Below are 23,355 nucleotides of genomic sequence, written 5' to 3'. Positions count from 1 at the left end.
GGTAGAATATATTTCTTGCTGCAGGTCTTAGTTCAGAAGTTTGAAACCCTCTGCCCTGGAGAAATACACGGCAACGCACGTCTCCATGCTGGCTTCAAACGCCTTGGTCTGGTTTCCACAAAGTAAATTTATAAACAAAGGAAAAGGAATTCTTCTGAAGCAAATGGTCACCTCACAACTCCATATTTAAATGACCCCTAAGTTATTCTGAAATTCTACTTCTCTTTCTCTGGAAAATACTTAAACAGAATCAATGTAAGCCCAAGGCAAATGGTGAAGTGGGTCCAGTTTGTCTTTTTCTCCTGGGGGCACCTCCCATCCCTTACAGGTGTCACCCCCAGGGTTTGTATCTGTTCCCTTTACCTCTTTAAAGCATATTCTCATGAAAGACTGATAAATGCCTTAAAGAACAGTAGAAATGACTGATATTGCTTTAATATGTCCCGTTCTCAAAAGTGTTTACATTTTAGCCAAATATGAACTCTCATGTCCTGGAAAGGAATCTCATACAATTTAATTACAGGGAAAAGAAAAGAGCAATTTGGAGAGAGTTTTTTCCTAGCACTCTTAAAGTCCTACCTGGGGGGCTCTATATTCACCTTATAACCTTCCTTTCTTTTTTCACATGTAATTAATACACATGATTTCTTTTCCCATGCTTTTGTGAAACAAACTTCAACAATCTTTTTTTTGAATAGATATTTATGAAATTGTCTTATAAAATCTTTGAGAGCAAATATTTTGTCTCATTCCACTTTGCATCCATCTTACACCAACTAACTGCCTGACAAATTTGAGGTCCTCAACTGGCAGTAGTTAATGACTATTATACAATTTTACTTTCTGCCACACATGTGGTAATATTGTTTTCCAATGTCAAACTCAGAGTACAAGTGCATGCCTTTTTCCTGAATATAAGAATAATACGTAAAGCCTCCACACACTTGTCATAAAACAATAAGAGGAATTTTAAAATAGCACTGATTTATTGAGTATATAATATAGGCCGGGTTCCCAGGACTAGATGCTTTGCCCATATGGTCTCATTTATTCCTCTAAAAACCTCAATATACATATTGCTATTCCTTCCATACCCTCCATCACCCCCCAAACACCACACCTACAACTTTACCTACAAGAAAACTAAGGCTCAGAGATTGAGGACCTGCCCACAAAGACAGTTACTAAGTAGCAAAGATCTAATGCAAACTGGTTTCCTCTGACTTGGAAGGCTGTGCTTTCCTCACTTGTACATTTCCAACATTTCGGCTGTATGTAAAATTATCATTTTCCAATTTCTTACCTGTTCTCTCAAGGGGCAAAGTCGTGAACCTAAGAGCACCGGGAAACTTTTGTTTGGTTTTGTTTTTAATGATAAACAACGCCCTGACTATCCCAGGGTGGCTCCACACTCAGAGGGTCTGGCCTGACAGCTAACGGTGCATTCTGCTTGACCCCCAAGTGATCCCCACCATCAGCCGTCTGTATGCACGGGATAGAGGCCTAGAGAGTAGGGCTGGACCAGTCAGCATCCTAACAGCAGGCTGGGGGTAGCCTAGTAACTTACTCGCATCCATTCAGATAATTTTTTTGTTGCAGATCACAGTGCCAGGTCAAGACGGCCATGGAAAGCGCTGTTTTCCATTTGCACGTGGCTTCCACATTCCCCAGACCATCCGCGCACACACGACTTTAAACAGAAACCTTTAACTTAAAAGTCTGCTTCGTACTGTCCTCTCAGAGGTTTTAAATCTCCTCCCAAAGTCCTAGGTGTCTGAAGCAGCCACAGGAACAGGAAGAAATTGATTTTGTGACAGACAGACTAGAAATCAAACCCAGGATTCAGTTTTGTTTTCAACAGAGAACGAAATCACTGACCACCAAATACAGTCTGGTAGCTACTCTCAGATCCCAAACTTCCCTATAACTTTCCCATATTAATTCGGTCTTCAGTTTCAGGAAATAAAATAATTATGTAGTTAAACAGAGATCCTTAGACAAACAAGGCCTGTGTTTACAATGTACCAATCCATTAAAATCAACGACAGACATGGATTATGAGTAGCAAAGCCCAGCCAAGCAGGCTAGCACTTGCCATGGGCCCATTCCCCAGCCAACAGCGGTAAACATCCTATTGGAATCTGCTCCGAAAACAAAGGCTCTACCAACCTAATGTCAAGGTAAACAGGTAGTAAATACCTACTTGCTAACTACTAACCAGTGGTACCACTTGCATTCTTTAGCGTCTCAACACAACTAAATGTTGGCCTTTTTTCCTTCTAAATTGGCACCATTATAATAGAGCTTTTTACTTGGTAATTTTTTAAAAGTTTACTAGGTTCTGTTTCACACTGGCTTCAGTTTTTTAGCCATAAACCATCTGAGGTTAAAGGGAGTAAGTAAAGACATTCTCCAACTCAGAAAAAAAAAAACCAACCAACTTTCCCCTATTTGACATGAAATGCCATGCCCCCAGATGAAGAGCTACAGAGAAGAAAAGCCCCGTAAAGTTAAGTTGCAAATAGTTCTGAAGTCAAGGTCGAAAACATCATTTTACAAAGAAGAAAAGTAAGGAGAACGTGTTTTCCACACCAAGACCCTATTAAGCAGGGACACAGCCGGGTCTCCCGGAAGGGGAGGTCTAAGCTCCGAGGGTTGGCACGTACCTTGAGCTCCCTGAAGAAGACGCTACTCCGGGCCCACTCCACGATGGAGAAGAGGGTCTGATCTGCCATCTTGCACATGAGCCCGAATGTACTCAGCCTCTCGTGTTTGCTGCGGTTCGCCTGCTCCTGCTGCAAATAGGCCATGATCTTGGCCTGGACCTGGGGCTCATCGGGCTCACACTTCAGCAGTTCCAGGATCAGGTGGGGCATGCTGGCGGGGGAGCTGGTCTGGTAACTGTCCATGTAGGAGTAGCCCATGATGGACTCCGGGGAGCTGGTGTAGGGGTCTGGGTACTCAGACTTGATGGCCCGGTTGGGAAAGTGGCTGTAGGTCTGGTACCCTTGCAGGCTGCCAGGAGGTGGCATTGTCATGCTGATGGGGGACGTTACAAAGGGACTCCGGTCATAGTCTGTAGGAGGCAAGGCAGCATGGTTCAGAGGTAGGCCTTTGGAGACAGAATGGATGTTCTGAATCGCAGAGGAGATGCTCAGCTCCGAGGGCATGGCTTGGATCACCTGAGACATGGCTTCTAGCTTAAGTCCATTGGCTCGGATGAGGGCTTTTTTCTGCTGCTTCAGGGCCCTGTCCCTCTTGTACATGGGCCCAAACTTATTCCTACCACCACGCATTCGGTCCGCCCTTACCGCTGTTGGGATGGGGGAAGAAAAAAAGAAAGTAAGGGTAAAAATAAGATGTAAATTATTAGCATTCTCCAGATCTCCAGATAGTTAGAAAGGCTGAAAATGGACCGGAAGTGGTCTGTGTGTGGTTGTTTTCACTACAACAGCCCACGAAGCTTAAAAAAAAAAAAGCCATGTCCTCTTTATTTATGAATTCTTTCCTCCACGTGTGTTTGTCATCAAAAAAAATATTTCCGGGGGCTTCCCTGGTGGCGCAGTGGTTGAGAGTCCGCCTGTCGATGCAGGGGACACGGGTTCACGCCCCGGTCCGGGAGGATCCCACATGCCGTGGAGCGGCTGGGCCCGTGAGCCATGGTCGCTGAGCCTGCGCGTCCAGAGCCTGTGCTCCGCAACGGGAGGCCACAGTGGTGAGAGGCCCGCGTACCGCAAAAAAAAAAGAAAAAAAAAATTTCGGATACGTAGGGACATATTAACCCTTTGGCGACTGCAGAGATTTCCTAATTTTTGCTACACACAGGAGATGCTTCATGTTGCTAAAGAAGAGGATCAGGTCCTATCATGCCAGTGATGCTGTGATTCTCTTTATGGAAACCCAAACTGCTAAAAGGGAAAAAAAAAAATCAAAGGAGCCATTTCTGGATTAAATTGCGACTATTTTTCCTTTGAACATCTTCCTCTCTCAAAGTCTTTTGGTTAATTTGCTGCAAAAGTGTTAGGTACATGCTCTTCTTGGAAAATCATCCTCACCTGGACTTGCACACATCAGGTAGCCACTGGTTATTGTTTTCCATTTAAGCAGAACTGGACATAATTAAAGCAAATTCATTTCAGAAGCTGTCAAAACGGTCCACCGTCACGATGCTATGTGGCGTCTGGGGCCACGTCTAGTAATTTACTTAGCAGGACTCTCCTAGCTCATGGTGGCCAGTGGCAATTAGATAGGACCCAGCAACCTCTGACAGCTTGTGACATATTGAAATTGCTGGAGGTTAAGTTTTTGAGCTTTTTATCTTAGGATTAGTATAGCATTAAAAATTTATTGTGAATGCTAGGTATCCAGAGCACTGCACAAAATAATAAAGAGTTTTTCATCTGGATGATAATTTATTGAATATTTAATTGTTTCATATCACTGTGAACAAAGCATGAGCATGCATTGCAAGTGACTTACTGTTAAGAAAGCACACTTTTTAAGGTAAAGAAATGTAACCTTTTCCCTTTGTTAAAAAAAAGGAATCAAATGACATCATATGCAATCACAACATTTAATTTTTAACATTTTATCTTCTGAGTCTCTACTATAGTAAGTAAGCATCTACCACATTGTTTTGCCACTTGGAAAATAATACAGGGATTGGTAATGAAGAAATTAACAAAATCAGTTACTTCTTTTCTCAATCTCGTCTTAAAAGCAACACTGACTTAACAGTCCTCCTGATAACCCAAGTGGCTACTTCTATTGGGAAGGAACCTATTAGCAATTCAGCAGACTTATCTGAAATTTTTTGAGTATTGTCATCAAGTCTGAGTGCCACACAACAGAAAAGCCCCAAACACGACTAGTCTGTGCCTCACTGATCAAATAAAATGCACTCCTGTATCTGGCACACCTCAGGGATCTGTATCACTTCTTATTACTTTATTTACAATATATTTAATCTCTGGAAAGTCAGTAGGTCAGAGGCTGAAAAACAGCAACACACCATAAGTCCATGAATTACAAATGATTTACAGAAGTCACATATTAAACGTTACTTCCTGCCAATCTGTACATCGTAAGTGCAGGTTCTACTTTTTCAACATAAAGTTTAATGTGGCTTTTGAGGAACCATTCTCTTGTTTTTGTCAAACCAATGCTACCGATGTAATGGTTCATTATTTTTCATGTTTCCTGCTTCTCAAAAAAAATTTTTTTATTTTGCAGACTCAGTCATCATCTTAAAAAAAAAAGAAATGTGTTTTCCCACACAATCAAAAATGATACTCTACATGAGAAAATCTTTTTATAATTAAAGGCTTTAACTCTTATTCAGGAATCATGAAACTAATAGTAACAATTATGACAAGCATACCTATTTAAAAAGATTAAAATCAAACTTTTTTACTAGGGCATCCTGATTTGAAAACTTAAAGGATTTAAAAAAATATTTTGGCAAATTATTTTTACCTGTTTTCAACTGAATCATGTTAGTCTTGCTTTCATCTAACATGACCTTTCATCTAACCTATGAAATGCATCTGCTCCTCAAACTAAGGAAAGAGGTGAGAAGGCGAAACTCTGGTATTAGAATTTTTGTCCGAGTAAATTTCACCAGCATTTAAATGAGACTTGGACTATTCTGCTGGCAAAACATCAAAAGATCTTATTGTCAATAGTGTTAAAAGACTAGGAAAATACTGTTACCATGTTATAAGTACAATGTTGTTTTAAATCCAATGTCCTTGGAGAGTTTTAACAGGCAGTGGTCTTTAGAAAAAACTTACCTTCTAGTTTCATTCCAACACTCAGACATTTTTGAAATCGACAGTAAGGACAGCGCTTTCTCTGTGTCTTGTCAATTTGGCAGTTCTGGTTTTCTATACACGTGTACCTTTTATTATTTTGGACTGTTCGCTTAAAAAAGCCCTATAAGAGAAAATATTGAGACATATTATCAAGCTAACACCCGTCTCTTCCATTGTTTCATTTTAAGGAAATCACCAAATCTTTTCATTGCACCGTTTGAGCCCTTATGTGGTTCTGTGGTTTGTTTTACATTTTAACAAGATCAACCCTCCAAAACCAGGCTATGGTAGAGATTTTTCTGACATCAGAGTTATATTTCAAGAATCGCATCAAATCTTGGGGAGCTTTAGCTACACACCATCTTATCTCAACACTCAGGGAAAAATACATGCATATTAACCAGTAATTTTTTGAAGAAAATCTGTTTTCCTATTAACCTTCATATTCCAGATAAGGCACTTATAGAGAGAGCGGCATTGTTTTCAAGTAGTCTGATACAATTTCAGTGGCAAACTACTGTAAAATAGCAATGGAAAAATGGAATAGCAAAACACCTCAGATTTTTTACAAATGTCAGCACTAGATAGTTAAAAGCAAAAGGATTTAAAGAATAAAATGGGAAAATGTTCATAATTCCATTGGAATACATTCAAGTTGGAGAACTGTGTAAAGAAAAAGGTGAAACTCATTGAGGGAAAAAAGCATATATAGCAAAGAGCTGAATTTTAGCAGAGTGTAAGCCTTCCTTATATTTCACCCACAAGAATTAATCAAAAATAAAATCTGTAGCTTTGTAACATAATAACAGCTTGGATGGTATATTCCGTTTGTCCTACTAGCCACAAAGTGAAACCATCTTACTTTGTTATAAGGAAAGAAGGGATTTTCTTGGCAGTGGTTTAAGTAATTGTACTGAGTTTTCTACTTTTAAAAATGTTGAAAAATAGGGGGTATCAAGTTTACTGGGAATATATGAAAAAGGTCTGAGATAAATCCTTAATGTATAGTTGACATTGTAAGTAATAATACAGTACATCTTACATATTAAAATTTCTTGCATTTAAATAGGTCATATAATATATTTATGAAAACTACTTATTATAAACTTAAGATCTGGTTTCTAATTCTTTATGATATAGATTTCAAAAAAATCTTAAAAATTATTTTTGGAATAAATCAGGATGAAATCATGCAGTTGGGAATTTAGACCTTTATGTCTGTGGGTAAAAAATGTTTGGACGTGTAGCACAGAATACTCTGAAGTTAAAATGTATTCGGGAAATACTTTGTCATGTTCGCTCTCAAGAACAACGATGCTTTAAATATATATAAGTCAAGCAAAATCAATACTTTGGACCGTTAGAAATAGAAGTCTTTCTACAGCTCTATCACCTTCCTACCATAAACTATTTTCAAGCCATGAGACTGGCAAAGTTTTCTAAACAGCATAAATCTCTTTGCCTTTTGAGTTAAATTGGACACATATTTCTAAGAATCATCTCACTAAGACTCACTCATTCCCTCTATCATTTTTAATTGACAGCCTGTATTTAGCTTTAAGAAGTAATCCAATGGTTTATTTTGGTTTTGAGCACTATATTTCTCAGGTAGCAACGTAGAAGGCAAACCTTGCAGCTTTCACAGGTGAGGAGCCCATAATGGTACCCAGACACTTTATCTCCACAAACAGGACAGAGTTCCTCGAGATCTTCATCATAGGAGTAATTCACCATTTTAAACTGAGACACTGAAACAAGAGAAATGCACGCACATATCCAATTAATTTACTAGGTAGGTTTTAATCCTGCAATAAAAACCATTTTGGTGACTGGTGGGCAAACATCACCAGGTAAAATAGAAAATAAAAATGTTTTACCCAGATGTACCGCAGAGAGCTATTTTCATACAGTGGAAGTAAAACATCTTTTGGCATGCGCTTTAAATTCTTTTAATTTAAAAATAATTCTAATTTCTTGCGTTAAAAATTCTTAAGCTGACCACTGTTGAACACTAGCGCCCCTGACTCTGCAAAGCAACAGATCAGAATAGAAACACGAATTGCATAGAGTAACAACTTCGAATTTCTTTTAAACCTCCTTGAGGTTAAGTTCCAAAGTGTCACCTTTGCCTAAGGGAGAGAAAGGAGCACACGGCATTATCCTCCCACTGGAATGAGTTTGCTCAAAGTCCACCGAACTATAAGGGTGTTTGGGGAAAGCAACACCAATATGCAAACACTTGGCAGGGGAACGGACGCCCCCAGAAACCTTCTCAGCAGCCCCAATTTAACGACAGCCTGCGGCTCCCAGCGTTCAGATCTGTTAGATTAATCCAAACATTCAGTTACGTATTGATAGGGCTTTCCCCTCCACACTTTTCAAAAATCTCCTGTAAAAATAAAAAGGCAAAAGGCAGGACGCCCGGACCCCATAAAAAAAGAAGAAGAAGAAGAAGAAAAAGAAGGAAGGGAAAAGATACACACGAGGGTTTGGTTTCGTCGCAAAGTACTGAAGTCGTTTAATGAACCTCACATGTTTCCGATCATCACCGCAAAATATAAACACCTCGAGTTCGCCCTGTTAAACAGAAATCAGGCCGCGGCTCTGAGCGGCTCCCTGCAGGGATCGGGTAACCGGCCTTCCTTCCGACGCAGCACCGCGAAGGCGTCTTCACAGCTCCAAGATGGATAAACTGCATAGCAGAGGCAGTGGCCAGGAGACCCCAGTTAATACCTGATCCGGTCCCTCCCGGAGACTCGGTCCTCGCCGATCGAGCCTCGCAGCGCGCGCCGCAGGGGACGGATCCCGAGGGCAGGTCCGCGCAGCCCGGCCGCCGCCCGCAGCCTCCCTGCACCTCCGGTGAAACCCCGGGCGCATTCGCCTCTCGCCCCTTGCTCAACTTTCGGCTACACACAGGCGCACAAACGCCCCAGTCAAGTTTGTTTTAAGTTAATCAGTGGCATTTGCAGGGGGCGGGGCGGGGCGGGAGGGGGTGGATGGGGAACCGAGGGCCGGGCAGAAGCTTCCTCTGATTTGTTTACCAAATAGGAAAGGGAGAAACAGCCCCCAGCCCAGCCCCACAGTACTCGGCCGCTCTATCACCATAGGGGCCTCTCCTTGCCGATGATCACTGATTTTTTTTTTCTCTTTAAAATAAAGTTCTATTTTCTTTACGGATTCTGGGGGCCTCCGGAAAGGGCCGTCGGGGTGAGGGTCCTTGCAGCGCTTCTCGGCTGAGCCGCGACCGGCAGAGTGGGGCCGGCTCTCTCCCAGGGACTCAGAGCCCTGGGCTGGGGCATAAACCTGGGTGAGTTAGCCAGAGTTTGGGCGGGTGGGGGGTGGGTGTCCTGGGAAGAGATGTTCCAGCCGAGGCAGACGTGTGGGCTCCGAGAAACAGAAATAAAGAGACGCAGAGCGCAGTCCTCCCGGCGGTGCCCTGAGAGGGCCGCGCTCACGTTTGGGGAACCTGGGGGTTTGGCCGAGGCTGAGACTTCCAGAAGTTTAATAGCCCCATCCCTCCTAAAGCTCGTGACTATTGTCTTGAGGCACGTTTTAGGGACGGAAAAAGGTGTGCTTTATCAAGTGTGTTCTCTTCTCCCTCCCCCTTTCCCCAACAAAGTAAACTTTAACTTCGCCTCTGAGAGGCTCGGAGAGGCAACCGTTTCCAGGGGACCCGGTGCGCGCCTCGGGGATCCGACACCCAAAAGACTGGGGCTGGGGGTGGGACCGTCTTGGAAAATTCAAAGGCAGAGGCCGTGTGGGGAGACCGACGCTGCGGTGCGAGACCGGGGCACCTTTTAGAAGCGCCCAGGTGCTGTTAACCCAAGTTAGCGTTTCGAGCATGGAGTGCATCTGAGCAAATAAGTCCCGGTCTTGAGAAAGTAGAGGGAGCGGTGGGGCCTTGGACAGCGAAGGCCTCAGAGGCGCGCGGACAAGTTCCCCGAACTGTCCCGGGACCCGGGAGCGGGTCCTCTTTCTGCCCCCCGGCCCCCCGCCCCGCGGGTCGGACGGCGGTGCGTTCCCGGCCGAGACCAAAGCGAGCCTGGTCCTGGGGTGCCTTCCGCGGGGGCTCCCCTCCGGCGCAGGCCGCGTGGCCTAGATGGAGGAAGCCTCGCCCGGGCGCTGCCCACCCGCTTTCGACCCCGGGGCTGAGCCAGCGGCCGGAGGCTTCCTGGAGCCCTAGGCACCAGGGAAAGCCAGCTTTCTGCTCTGGGGCAGGAGGTCGGGTCGAGAACGCCCCTCTCGAATTCTACAAAGGAAATATTGCAATGGCATCTCCCTCCCACCTCCCCCCAAACCCTGATTCTTGCCTCCCCGGCTTCCTGTTCCAGCTTCTCCCTCCGCTGCTTTTCCCGAGTCGCCCAGAAAAGCGCGCGGTAAGGAGAAGCAGAAACTTCCCCTTGGCCGAAGAATCTCGCCGGCCCCAAGGACGCCCAAAGGATAGTCCTTCGCGGTAGCTGGCGGCGGAGGGTCTCGGAGGCAGCTCCCCGGCGCCGCTTCCCCCGCGCCCCCCTTCGCGGAATCCCAGGTGTCAGAGGGAAAGCCTCTTTGCGCCAACCGGGTCCCCTCGGCAGCCAACCTACAAGTTGGACTCTAGGGTCTCGGGCCCAGGGGACGTCCACGGCCCTCCCTGGAGGCTGAGCGGGACCCCAGGATCCGCGAGCGGTATCCGACCCCACCAGCAGGACGCACGCCTTCCCGCCGCCCCCTCTTCTCAAAGCAGCGGGGCGACCTCAGGCCCCGGGCCCAGCGCCGCCTCTCCCGCACAGCCGCGTGCACCAGCCCTGAACTCTGCTCTCAACGCCTCCCCGGCCCTTTCAAGTTCGTTCAAGGGGATGGCAGGAAGCGTTCCGGGATCACAGGCCCGCCGGCCCGCACATCCTGCGCGCTGGCAGGGGCGAGCATGGAAGGGCACCGGTGACTTTTCCTAGCATTGTTCCCTCCCCGGCCCCGAGCAACTGCGATAAACTTCTGAAGGGCTCAATACGGCCAGATCTAGAGTCGCTTATTTTGGAATGCGGCGAAAATACAGCCTACGGGATTTGCTTTTTTTTTTTTTTTTTTTTTTTTTTTTTTTTGCTGTTGTTGTTAGCAATCAAAAGCTGGGAAATGAAAAAGGCCTTCCAGTTTCCCAGGTCTCAGACAGAAGAGCTTGAGGCTCAACCGCCGCCCCCGTCCCACACTCACTCCGCAGCGCCGGACCAGAGGATGGGCTGGGAATAACTGGTTCTCTCCAGTTCTGCCTGCAGTTTTATGAAGTTGTTCAAATTCGAGCCGGCTCCCTGGGTGCGCCTGGGCTGTGGGGTGCCCGTGCGTCCTAACACCGCTAAGCCCGCTCTCCCCGAGGCTCCATCTCTCTCTGCAGTTGACTTTCCCAGGCAGTGCTCTTCCACCGCTCAAAAGCTCTGGTTCAAGTTCCCGCCGATTCCAACGACTGGGAACCTGCTCGGGTTTCCCGCGAGACATTCCGTCCCTTAGAATGATCTTTAGAATAATACGATCTTTAGCCTGAAGCTGCCCCGCTCTTGTAGCCAGAGCTCGAAGCCTCTCTTTTCTTAATTAGAAGTGGCCAATTAGGCATTGCTTGGAAAATCCCCGCCCCGCATTGTTCAAGAGCCATAAACTTTTATGCCTGCCCCTGGGGAAGGGGCCCGACGCCCCCGCGCCGCCCCGCAGCCCCGCAGCCCCGCGGCGACCAGCTCTCGGCGGCCAGTCAAGCGCCCGCGCTGGGCGAGCGGCTGCAGCCCGCGGGGCGAGCCCGGGGCGCTAGAGCCGCGGGAGCCAAGCGCCGCGAGCGCCTCCTTACCTTGCATGTTTTCCGGCATCTGCCCCTGTTCCCCATGCGACCGAGCCAGTCCCAGAGCTTCCGTCTCCACTTTGGGCAGCATGACAAGGCGGCCGCGGGCGGGGTAGGGGGTCCGTGCCGGTCCGGAAGCCCAGCACCTGGACGCCGGCAGCACAGCTTCAACTCCGCCGGGAAGGAGGGGGCGACCGGGTGGCTGCTTCCTCGCCCGCCGGCAGGAGCGCGCCTCCGCCGCCTCCGGGGCTGCCGTCAGGACCCCTGAGCCCCGTCCAGGCTCGCGGCTCCCGGGCCGCCCCCGAACCGCGAGGAGGAGGCAGCAGGCTGCAGGCGAAGACCGCGTCCGGGCGCCCCGGTCCGGCTCGGCAAGGGCGCAGCTGCCCGGGGCGCGAACGCGCGTACGGCCGAGCTCCGGGCGCGCAGCGGAGGCGGCGGCCGACCTGCTGCCGCAGCGGCGGTGCCTCTGCTCCCGGACGGCTCAGCTCGGGCAGCCCGCACCCCGCCCTCCGCCGCCCAGCGCTCGGGATCCGCAGGGTCTCTCGCGCGCGCTTTCTCTGCCTTCACTCTCCTCTCCCTCCTCGCCTTTCCTCTCCTCTCCGCCCCTTCCCCGTCTCTGCTTCCCTCCCGCTCGCTATCAGGCTTGGAGTTAGGAAGTTCCAGCCTCCCTCTGTCGCTTCGTCTACTCTCCAGCCTGGGGAGGCGAGGCTGGGAAGGAGAAGGGGGAGGAAGAGGAGGAGAAGGGAGGTGAGTGGGGCTGGGCAGGGGCAAGACGGGATGAGGGGTGATGACAGTGAATGGGGACGCGGGCTCCGGACTCGGGTCGGACACCAGGCGCCAGCCAATGAGGTACGAGGCGCAGGCTCCAGTCCCCTCGCCTGCCCCAACCTCTTCACCCCGCCTCGCCCCCTCCTACCCAACCCAGGCCCGGGGCGGGGATGCGCACGCGGCGGGTCTTAACAGCGGGTGAGATGCGACCTCTGTCTGAGCGCGGCGGCCAAGGAGAAGCTCGGGCGGAGGTGTCCGCGCGCAGAGGGGAAGCCAGAGGGACGCGAGTGGGAGTTGGGGGTGAGGGGGCGCCCCCCGTGTGCGCCGGGTGAGCGGCTGCAGGAGGAGTTAAACACATTTAAACAACGCAGAAATGAACAGAAGAGCTGGCCTGCTCTCGAGGGCCTCCCGGCCTCGTTCCCCTCGGCGCTCAGTCCGCGGGCCCCCGGGAGTGGCGGAGAGTCACGGTTCACCTGCTCACCGAGGGGACAGCCGTGTCGCCGGGAATCTGAACGGCTATCCCCGTTTCCCCATTCTTCCCCAGTTCCTTCTCTCACTTATAAACACCACCCCGCCTCCTCGAGCCCAAGATTATCTTGGCGGCAGACTTCCTAAATTTTGGTGAACTGGGTTTCCATATAGAATGCAAAGAGCAGCCTGGGCTTTCTTTTTCATTTTGCTGCCTCTTGGGTGGGACGATCCACATGAGGCCCAGAGGCCCCGCACTTTAAAAAAAGTTTTAAAGAACCATCTGTTATGCAAGCTATTCCTCCACCCGCCCAGCCCCATCTTCAAAGTTTTCAGATCTCATCGCAACACGATGAAAACATTTTTTTTTCTCTCCAGCCTCCTGACTGCATGTGAAATGCCTCATATTCAGTGTCTGCTGTGAGACCGGGTAATGATCAGAGTCCACCCACAAGGGGGTGAATTTGAATCTCAAAGGCTCTGAATTTATTCTACTTGAATGGTATAGAGATCACACAGTCAAACTGGCCAGTCCAGTATTTGAAGACTTGAAAAATACTCCAGTCATTGCCATGCATAATCTACACTCTTATATGAAATGGGTCGTTCATCACCTCCCCGCGCCTGGCGATTCAGATACTGTTGCCTCCTGAAACTGATTTGTCATTTTGCTGTTTAACATGCAGTATGCAGAATCTAAGTTATTTAAATATCAGTTTTAGTAGCATCTGCAGGTTTCATGAAAATGTTTAAACTTGGTGGGAGGGCTGCCCATAGTTTGTAAAGGGGAGTGGGCTGAAGTTGCCAAACTAGTGACCCTTAAGATGCTCAGATTTTGGTGACAGTCCGTCCATTTGCAGGATTTCCTATAGTTATTTTAAGTATCACTGTGAATTAAATTCAAAAAGGGGATAAAGTCTCAGGGCTCAGATCAGTGCTCGGTGCGCTTTCCTTATGGATGCAGGTGAACTTTGAGCATCAGTTTATTACAAAGCCTTAATTTAAGAGCACCCTCATCCCACAGCAACCAAACAGCCTATGGGGGCACTTTTGCAACGCCTTCCCAACACCAGGCTGGAGCTCTGTGGGAGGGAAGGCCCTCTGGTTGCTGGGACGGGAGGAGGAGGTTAGGAGAGCTGAAAGAAGTAGATAGAGGGTCTGACAGCACCAGGGACTTGCAGTGTGGCCTAAATCTTTGCCGGGACTTGGGGCTGAGCCTGACCTGGCTGGAGGCAAACTTTGTGATTATGTTCAGGGCCCAGCCTCAGCCCCAGAAGGGACCTATTTAGGCCACACCTGACACCTCTTCCGTCTAGGCCAGTCTGCCCTCCCATCACACCCCCAGACACCTGGAGTGACGGTGACAAAGGGCCAGCTGGCATCCATTTGTCTCCTCACAAAAGCGAGTGACGATGGCGGGAGAATAGGGGCTGGGGTCAAGGTTTTAAAAATCCTCCCTTAAGAGAAGCCACAGTTGAAGCTCTAGTCCAGGCTGACGGCTCTGCTTAGTCAGCTGCGAGCCCAACGGGCACCGAAAGTGCAGGAGGTCTCAAGCCGAGAGAAAACTTCCCTTTCTGAGAACCAAAGGAACCCCAAGCCCCCAGTGCTCCGGGCCTCCAGCTCCAGGAACGCAGGAGCTCCCGAGGTCCCCAGACCTCGCCAGGTCCCCTCGGGGGACGTCGAAACCCCGTCTTCGGTGGACAGGGCGGGAAATCTCCCGCGGGAGAGACCCGAGAGTACAGTCACCTTTACCCCGGGCGCTCTGAGTGGGGTTTAGGGGAGCAGACGCAGAGGCAGGGTGGGCAGGCCTCGGCTTCCGACCTCGCGCTCCTTCCCGCCCTCCAAGTGCACCCTTCCCCCATCCTCCCCCCAGCACTTACTCTGGTCCTTTGCCCCTTCAATTCCGCTGGGCTGGGGGTCCCCACTGGAGCCCGGAACCCGTTTGCCCCGTGACCTGGGATGGGCCTGGGCGTCTCCCAGAGCACCCTCGCGGAAGGAGCGCTGGGGGACGAGGTGCCCGAGCCCGCCCGCGGTGCCGGGTCGGTTACCTGGGGATGGTTCCAGGTGGCAGAGGCCTCCGCGCGAGGCGGGAGGGCGAAGCGGACGCCAGGAGGGGAGGCACCTGAGATGGGGATGGGGGACTGGGCCTGTGTGGTCTAAACGTCTCGGCTCGCGGTGGTCCGCGTTCACGGAGAGATACACCCACCGCCTTGGAATGATAAAGCCCCGGCAGGCGGGCCGACGCCTCCCACCCTCCTCCGGGGAAGTCTTCACCGACTTCCTCTTAGTGGGAGCGCACTTAGGAATCCACCCCGGCTGCGGGGCATGTAACTAACCGGTGGGGACGCGAGGCCGGGCGACACCGCTCCGGCTTTAGCCGCCCCGCGCGTTCTCAACTCGCTCCCCCGCTCCCCTGCCAACTCCTGGCAAACTTCGCTCCCCTTTCCCCCCGCTTCCCCCGCGCCTCCACCTCCTTTCCTACGGGGCTGGTCTCCAGGCTCGTCCTTCCCGGTTCTGACTGAGTCTTCGAGCGTTGATTGACGGTTGCAATTACAAAGGATGATGCCTCGGGGAGGCTCCCGCAGCCTTGATGAGCCCGAGAAGCGCAGTCCCGGCATATTTTATCCAGACTCAGCGCCACGGGGCCGTGCGCCCCGTCCACCCGCGGGCAGGAGCGGAGGGGGTCTCGCGCTCCCCGCCCGCGAGGATGCGACTGCCTTGCTCTCCCGCCGCCGCCTTCCCGTGGCTCCGCGCCGCGTTCCCGAGCGCGCGCCGGGCACAGCCCGCCCTTGACCTGACCTGAGAAGTGTCGGGCGGCCCCGCGCGCTTCCCGCGAGCAGTCTGCAAAGGCGTAAGAGGTCATGATTTTCAGGACTGGTTCAAGTTTCCTGGGCTCGGCAGACACGGGTCCCCGGAATTACAGCGTGGAAGACCTACGTCTCCCGCCCGCCTGGGTGGGAGAAGCCTGCCACGACCCAGCACGACCCGCCCAACCCCGCACGAAATTTGCAAATCTACATCCTTGGAACCAATGTCTAACACCTCCTCCATTCCTACTTTTTGGTGCTTTCGAGAAACCAGAATGCTTTTCTCGTAGCACGTGCCTACTCTTTAGCCTCAAAAGAAACCTAGATTTCCCCACCCACCCACCCACCCACGAAAGTCTCCACAACCAGGCCGGGATAGCCCGAGGGGAAAGAGAAACAAGTTTATCAGTCTACTGAAGCTCGGGTTCTGCCTAAATTCTCCGCCCCTCCCATTCTAAAAGCCCATCAGAAGCCCCTTTTGCTTTCCTCTGAAAATCAAGTTCAGCTAGAACTCCAGAGTTCCGCTGCTGAGCTGGAGCCGGGAAGGGGGGTGGTGCTGGGCTACCCCCCCACCCCCCGCTTCTAGGCGCTCCACCCCCGCGTTCGAAGCACTTTTTTTTTTTTTAAAGAGAGGTTAAATTTTAGTGCAGACATATAAATTAACAAAGAGCACCGAATTGGCCGAAGCTTTCAGAGAATAAACTGGAATAGGTGAGAAGTCGTGTCATGTTAAAAAAAAAAAAAAAATCCCTTTCTGCTGCCTGAGTAAACAGCCTGTCGTCCAGGAGGAAAAACTGCGGCCAGTCTAGCTAGACCTTCTATCCCGAGAAAGACTGCCTGGTAGGGGGTGGCCAGCCAATGGCGACTGATTCACAGTCACTATGGGAGTATCTTAGTATATCAGGGCCCCGTCTTTACCAGCGAGGAAAACGCAAGGTGCCGCATTTATCTGGGTAATCAAGACTCCACCCCCTCCAAACAAACTCGCATCCTTTCCCTGAAGGACATGTGAGGTTTTTGGAGACTTAGGCCTGTATTATCGGAATCTACAGCTCTCGGTAATAAGGCTTCCCTGTAGAACTTTTTAGACTTCATTTTCTTTGGGGCGGGTTGCCCCTGCCCAGGGGTCTAGGCGCGTCCCACCTTGGTCGAGCCGGTGCCCTTCGAGGTGAATGGGGAGATCCGGTCTGGAGAAAGGAGCCGGCTGGGAAATAACCTTGGGTAGGTGGTCCAATCTAATCTAGCTCTTCCTCTCTGTAATTGAAATGGAGATGTGAGTCAGCTCCAACTCAACACTGGAGACTCCACTCTCGGAACCATCCCTGTCCATTCTCGGGACAAACCAGAACAGCGAGTGGCGTTCTCGAGGACGACGCTGGCGCCTGCAGGCCACTGAGCCCTGGGTGAACCCTGCGAACGCTCACACGGTGACTCCACCCCCCGTGGTCCCTCCCGCGCCCCAACCTGGACCGGGAACTCAGATCTGAGCACGAGGTGATTCTAGGCTGACATCCCATTGAATCTGGCCAGACTGGAAGCTTCATGAGGGAAGGGACGACGTGCCGGTCAGCTTCCGAATGGGGCCCCGGCTGTGGCCGCGCGGGGATGGATCGGGAGCCTCCGGCCTTAGGGGAGCCCCCGCGCAGGGTGTTCTGGTTTTTAAGATCAAAGAGTGCCGGACCCGCAGAACTGCGGCCGTCGAGCAATTCAGGTCCCTCCTGGACAACAGAGCAAGACTGGGTTTGGAAAGGGGGCACTCGGGGTGGTCTCGTCCCCTTGGGACTTGCCGCGTGGGCGTAGGAAGAGTGTTAGGGGCCCCGAGATGCCGCGGGTCGCGCTTTTCGGAGGGTGTCAGCTCCTTTTCCAACTTATAGACAACTTTCGTGGTTAAGAGATGGTGGCCAGCGTGCACCGAGCCTTGGGGACGAATTCTTTCGCTTTCCCCCAGGATTTCTCGTCTGGACACTGTGGGGCGTCGCTTCGGGGACTTGGTGGCGGGTTCCGAGCAGTTTTCTTTCCAATCCTATAGGCACCGCTGGAGGCGGCGGAGTTTTGGGGCCCTGAGGCTGCGGACGTCCAGAGCCAAGCCTCAGCAGCATTAACTGTGGAAAACGTTAGCGCCGGGCGTGGGACCAGCATCTCCCAGCAGGAGACACACCCGGCTTTGTCAAAAGTGCTTTAAAAGGGCGGGGGAGGAGGTGCTTAAACTATCTCTTTCCCTATGCCCTCCCCCCAGGAGACCTTTGCTTGTTTCTTAGGAATAAAAAGTCCTCTCTAAACTCACTCATTTTGAGTGATTTCCCTGCCGTCCTCATATCACGGACTCTATAACAAGTGGATGCTGTGAATTTCCTCTCAATTTCCTTTTCATCTACTCAGGAGCCCCGCGAGTTGCTACCATAAGCCACAGAACTGCAAGCTCAACGTCAAACTCCAGAGATCCTTTCAGGAAATTCCAGAGTCAGAGACCAGAAGTGCCTCCCTGCCCCCCACCCCCCGGCCCCCCATCTCTGCTCAGCTCTCAGGGCTCCAGATGGCTCCACCCCACCCATACGCCACGCCCCAGCCCACCCTTCCAAATTCTTCGGGGTTTCCACTGCGGATTGAAGAGGAAGATAAAGAGCGATTGACAAACGTCTTACTTAAGCCCCAAATGCCTTTCGGAAGAAAGTCTGAGTAGACATACATTGTTTGTAATCATAATTTCTTTATATCAACAAGAGCAAAAAGATACTACCTTGAGGAAAAAGCATGGATTTCAGAGTCACATCCATGATTTCTATTTACAGCCCACTCTTCTGACAAACTGAGTGACCTTGGGTAAATCACTTGACCTTTCCGAGTCCATTTTTTTTTCTTCATCAGTAAAGTAAGGCTCACAAAGAAAACTTTTTTTAAACAAAATAAACTTTATACACAGGTGATCGTGTCAGAAGAACAGCCCACCACACTGTTATTAATATCAGTTCTTTCTCTTTCTCCCTAATTTCCCCCAAACCATCCTCTATAAGGAAAACAACCGGGAAAGGAATCACTAGCCATTCTAAGGACCATTAAAAATGGATCCTTCCAGCGGGAGGTTCCTGCCAATGCCGCCATCTTGCAGTGTTTGACACAGTCCTCAGGACTCAATCACGTTACCCGCAGATATTCAGCTTATTTGAGGTTTAAAAGTAAAGTATATCTTTTCTTACTTGTCAGTCACGCAAAAACACACATAACAGAGCTTCCTCAAAGACTGAGAAAGAGGCAGCCTTTATTGATCGGTCTGGTCAATTTTAGTCCACATGTTTCCCCAGGCTCAATCTCTCATGCACCGGTCATATTTCAGCTCTTCCCCAGGCCCTTCCCAGACTCAATGCCCGCCAAACTCCTGAAGTTCCTTGAAGTCAAGTGGGTTTCTCAGAGAAGATGTTCCAGCAAGGCGAAGAGTGAAGACATACCCTCAAATAAGTAGCTTTATCCTGAGGTAGGTTCTGGACTTGGGGAGTAAGACATCTGACTCTTGCCCTGCATAGGGCATCCCTGGAGGTGTTTGGGGAGGTTGGAAAACTGGCCGGAGACTGTCCCAGAGCCCCTCTCTAGCTCAGCTCAAGTTCAAGGCTGAGTCCAAGATAACCCTAGACATTTGTGTCTGCGTGGAGGGGTCAAGTAAAGAAAAAAAGCATTCCCAAGCCTCTGTTCTGGCTTCATCCATACATCTCTCTTGGTTTATTAAAAGAGGCATTAAAGAAATTCTTTAAGTCCCATCACAATTGAGGATCCAGGCCAGCAAAGAGAATCTGAGATGCATTGTTTCGGAAGTGGGCAGGAGCCGGGAAGGAGACAAGGCTCCGAGGCTTAGCTTCCTGGAGGGAACTGGCTGCCTAAGCCCAGCAGCAAGAATCAGACCATGGGCTTGGGTAACTGGTGTTCTAAACAGCACTGCAAATAAAGCTGGCTAGAGGTTCTGGTGACATAACAGGCTTTCTCACTTTCCACTGTGTGACGTTGACTTCCAGAGATCTTAAAGGCACAGAGCTTACTGGAGGTTATCACTGGAATCAAATCAGACTCCGAGAGTGCTAAGGGGACCAGATAGCAACGTTTATATCACAGTCTCAAGACAGCCTTTGCACTGTGTATGACGTACACCTAGCCACACAGACAGAACCTCCTGTGGTCAGGATGCAACATTATATGGACTGTATAATATTCTTCAAAAATGCACGTAATTCGAAGAATTACATAAATTTAATACAAATCAAACATAACGTTGAGCACATTGCAAGAGGGTCAATAAATACTCGTTACATGACGTTTCCTACCACACAGATTTGGCTCTTTGGCTGACATAGACAGGTACTTTATTCTCTCTCTCAAAGTAGTACTGCGTACTATTCAGTAAAATCACCCCATTTGTCAGAAAGAAAAAAGCCTAAGCCAGAAACCAAGAATCTGTACAGCATCCCAGAGCTAGTGAACTTTAGGGGAACGATCTGGTTGTAACCCAAGTCTGCTGCTCTTACACCACACAGATTATCTTGCAGGTAGGCAGAAGGAACGGCATCTTATTTTCACTTTTCGATACGAGCACAGACGTCTACATGCAATTTTCATGGAACCGCCAGTGTGCATAAAAGAAAAGTGTCATGCCATGTCTCTAGGACCCATAGAGACAGCTTTTTAGATAAACAGAGGCACATTTCCCAGAAGAACACAAATGAGCTGATGTAGAAGTCAAACCCTGACTGAGCTGTACATACACTGGGCTTAGTTTTGGGAACCTCTCCCCACTCCATCCCAATGTGCCATCAAAGCCACCGGGACCTCAGACCCTATAAGCTGCACCCGTGGGTTCTCCTCACTGGGCCTGCCTGGGGCCGTCAGACCCCCATCCAAGAGGCAACTGGCCTTCAGGGACCCACTGGAGGACCTGATGGCTCCACTGTCCCTCCGGGTGATGGTCTAGCCAAGAACCCCGGGAATGGCCCCCAGCACCCCCGGGAGGCTACGCTGTGGAACACACCGACCCTCAGTGCCAGCAGCCGCCTCCGGGTAACCAAGATGTTCAAAATGGGGACACCTCACAACCAACCGTGGGGCTGCAATACCCGGGGACGGGGGAGAGAGTGTGCCTGGGCCGGGAGGGGGCGGTGGCTGCGACTGAGATCCGGAAAGAGGGGTTTTTTAACCGGAAAATTCACTGTTATTTTGTCACCCCAGGATCTGGCGCCCGGAAGTGCCCGCACAGGTTTCGGGTGTCGGGGGCGGGCTCGCGGAGGCCCTGGGCTTCTCCTTCGGGGCCTTCTTGAGGCTCAGCCTCTAGCGATCCCTCCGGGGCTAGACGGATGCCCCGCCGGCTGCCGGCGCTCCGGACCCGGCGGACCCCAGACTTGCAGGTGGTCCTGCTTCACGCCCGGGACGGACCCGGCGCGGTGTGAGTGCCGGGCGTCGGGTGAAAAATACGCTTCTTCCGCGGTAGCCGAGGCAACGCGAAAGCGGCTCCTCTACCATCTCCCCCGCATTCCTTCACCCCGGGCCTGCGCCGCGCCGTGGGGGTCCTCGTGTGTGGTCTCGGGAATCCCCTCGCCCTGAATTCGCATCCGCGGGCGGATGAGACTCCGAGCGCACCCTCGCCGCGCGCCCCCGCCTCCGCGGCCCGAGCGCGCCTCTCCCCGCGCGCCCCCGCCTCCCCGGCCCGAGCGCGCCTCTCCCCGCGCGCCCCCGCATCCCCAGCCCGAGCGCGCCCTCGCCGCGCGCCGCCGACGCCAGCAGCGCGGTGGCCCAGCGCGGCCGCTGCCTGTAGGGACCCTTCGCCCATGCGCCCAGGCGGCTGCGACCCGGGCAAAGATTTGAAATCGCTCTGTGTTCTCTTCCAGCTTCTTCTGTGCCCGTATTTTCTTTTTATCAGCAGAGCAATTGATTCTCTGTTGCACTCTGCCTGCCTTCCCGGTGTTTTCTTTTTCGTAAGTACAGAACATTTTTTTTTTTTGTAACCATTTCCTCAATTGATACACTTTAGGGTGTAGTTGGCCCATAAAAAATGCAATCACTGCGTTCGGTGGAGTGAGCTGGTTATCAAGGGAGAAAGAGGAAAAGCCGGAGCCTTGATTTTCCTTCTTGTTCCAGCGGCGCTGGAACTCAGCGCCGATGACAGGCCTCTGCGAATTACAGGGAAATTCCGGTTCGAAAGTCTAAGAAAGTGCTACAAGAAAGGGCTTAGGTCCCTCAAAAACTAGTGGAAGGAAGAAGGGCAAGATTTCCAACAGACTAATAATTACAGACCCCTGGGAATTACTTCCCTTTAGTCCTTTACTTTCAGGATTAATTAGAGGTATTCTTGCTGTAACGTTAACGTTTGTGGCTCGCCATTATTTTTTAAAAATGAAAATAAACTTTGTTTACTTATTCTGTTTATGAAAAGAAGACATGCTCATTATTTTGAAAAACAGTCACCCTTAACTTCTAATCCTTAACTAATGATGGTATTTTTTTGTTTGTTTTTGTTTTTGGCTCGAAAAACAAAAGCTTTCTATAATATCTGCAATGAATGAGACATACTGTGATGTGGCTTGAAACTCCACAGATACGTGAAAGCACTTGTTGAAGTTTGATCAATGGTGACTCCATATGGCTAACTTGTTTCAAGTTGTTCAAATTTTAGTTTATTATTTCTCATTTAAAATTATCAGAAAATATTAGGGATGAAGGTGAGATATTGTACATTTTGTTTTCTGGCTGTCTTAGGCTAATAGGATGACATGCAAAAACAGAGGATATAATGAATATTTGAAATATTCGTTTGCCTTTTTTGAACTTCAAGAAAGATAAATGTGTGATATATATGAGGACTTATGTGCTTTTAATAAACACAATTGGAAAAGCAGTGACTTATAACAGTAAATACATCAATGAGATTAAATTACATGTATTAGTGTAGTAGCAGGATAATAAATAGATGATAAAAAGAGCAACTCCTACTTACCAATAGGTGTAAGTCCGTGCTTTAGAGATTCTTGCAAATCCCCAGTATCCGAATTAGAAGACATTGTTAATGTAATTATAGGCAGTCCTTTGGCTTAAAGCAGAAATCATTGAGCATAAGAAAAAGTGCAGCTTGTCAAATTTTGTAGCCTTGGGGAGGACACATCAGACTACAGTAACCCTTAGTGAAAGTTAAGAAAAAGCCAAAAAACAAAAAACAAAAAAAAAAATCCAAGAATCCAGAAAGTTACAAGCAAGTATTTCCCTGGACTCTGTACTTTTTCCAGCATTAGTGACCTGCTGTAAACAATGTATCCAGTTTCATGATGGTTTCTAATCAGAGGAATGGAAACTTTCGATAGGCTTGGACTAATCACATGACTCTATGCAGGTTGATAAGAGGACCCTGTTATAAAGTGACAGCAAAAGAGATAAGAACTCTTGGCAGATAATGGCAAACAAATGATTAACTCAGAAATGGAGAGGTGCAGTGCAGCTTGGAGAGTGGAAAGTTGTAAAACTGAGGGGTCAGAAGATCATACTTAGTGGATAAAACTCCAAACCAGCTTAAATCCACTAACTAAACTTAGGCTTGTGACATACCCCCTTGATGTCATCACCTCTTTGCATAGAGGAGGACAGACGTAGCGCTTCTGACCTCTGTAAATATATTTTAGATGATAACGTTGGCAGACATTCATTCTTTAAGTGATGACTAGGGATATGATTGACACTT

At 49.7% G+C, this 23,355-nt stretch overlaps 1 protein-coding gene across 1 annotated transcript in view; it reads right to left on the bottom strand.

Annotated features, from left to right (window-relative positions):
* NR5A2 (nuclear receptor subfamily 5 group A member 2) overlaps nt 1–22,684 on the bottom strand; it is a 124,033-nt gene extending 101,349 nt beyond the window's left edge. The window contains 6 exon segments of the mRNA XM_060088682.1: nt 2,667–3,313; nt 5,793–5,934; nt 7,443–7,561; nt 11,620–11,727; nt 11,730–11,756; nt 22,621–22,684. Coding sequence (XP_059944665.1) covers nt 2,667–3,313; nt 5,793–5,934; nt 7,443–7,561; nt 11,620–11,727; nt 11,730–11,756; nt 22,621–22,684 — 1,107 coding nt within the window.
* Between the last annotated feature and the right edge of the window lie 671 nt (nt 22,685–23,355).

This window comes from Mesoplodon densirostris, chromosome 2 (genome assembly GCF_025265405.1).
Source record: "Mesoplodon densirostris isolate mMesDen1 chromosome 2, mMesDen1 primary haplotype, whole genome shotgun sequence".
Lineage (NCBI taxonomy): Eukaryota > Metazoa > Chordata > Mammalia > Artiodactyla > Ziphiidae > Mesoplodon > Mesoplodon densirostris.
The sequence above is the reverse complement of the archived record's forward strand: the minus strand, read 5'-3'. Positions and strand labels throughout refer to the sequence as shown.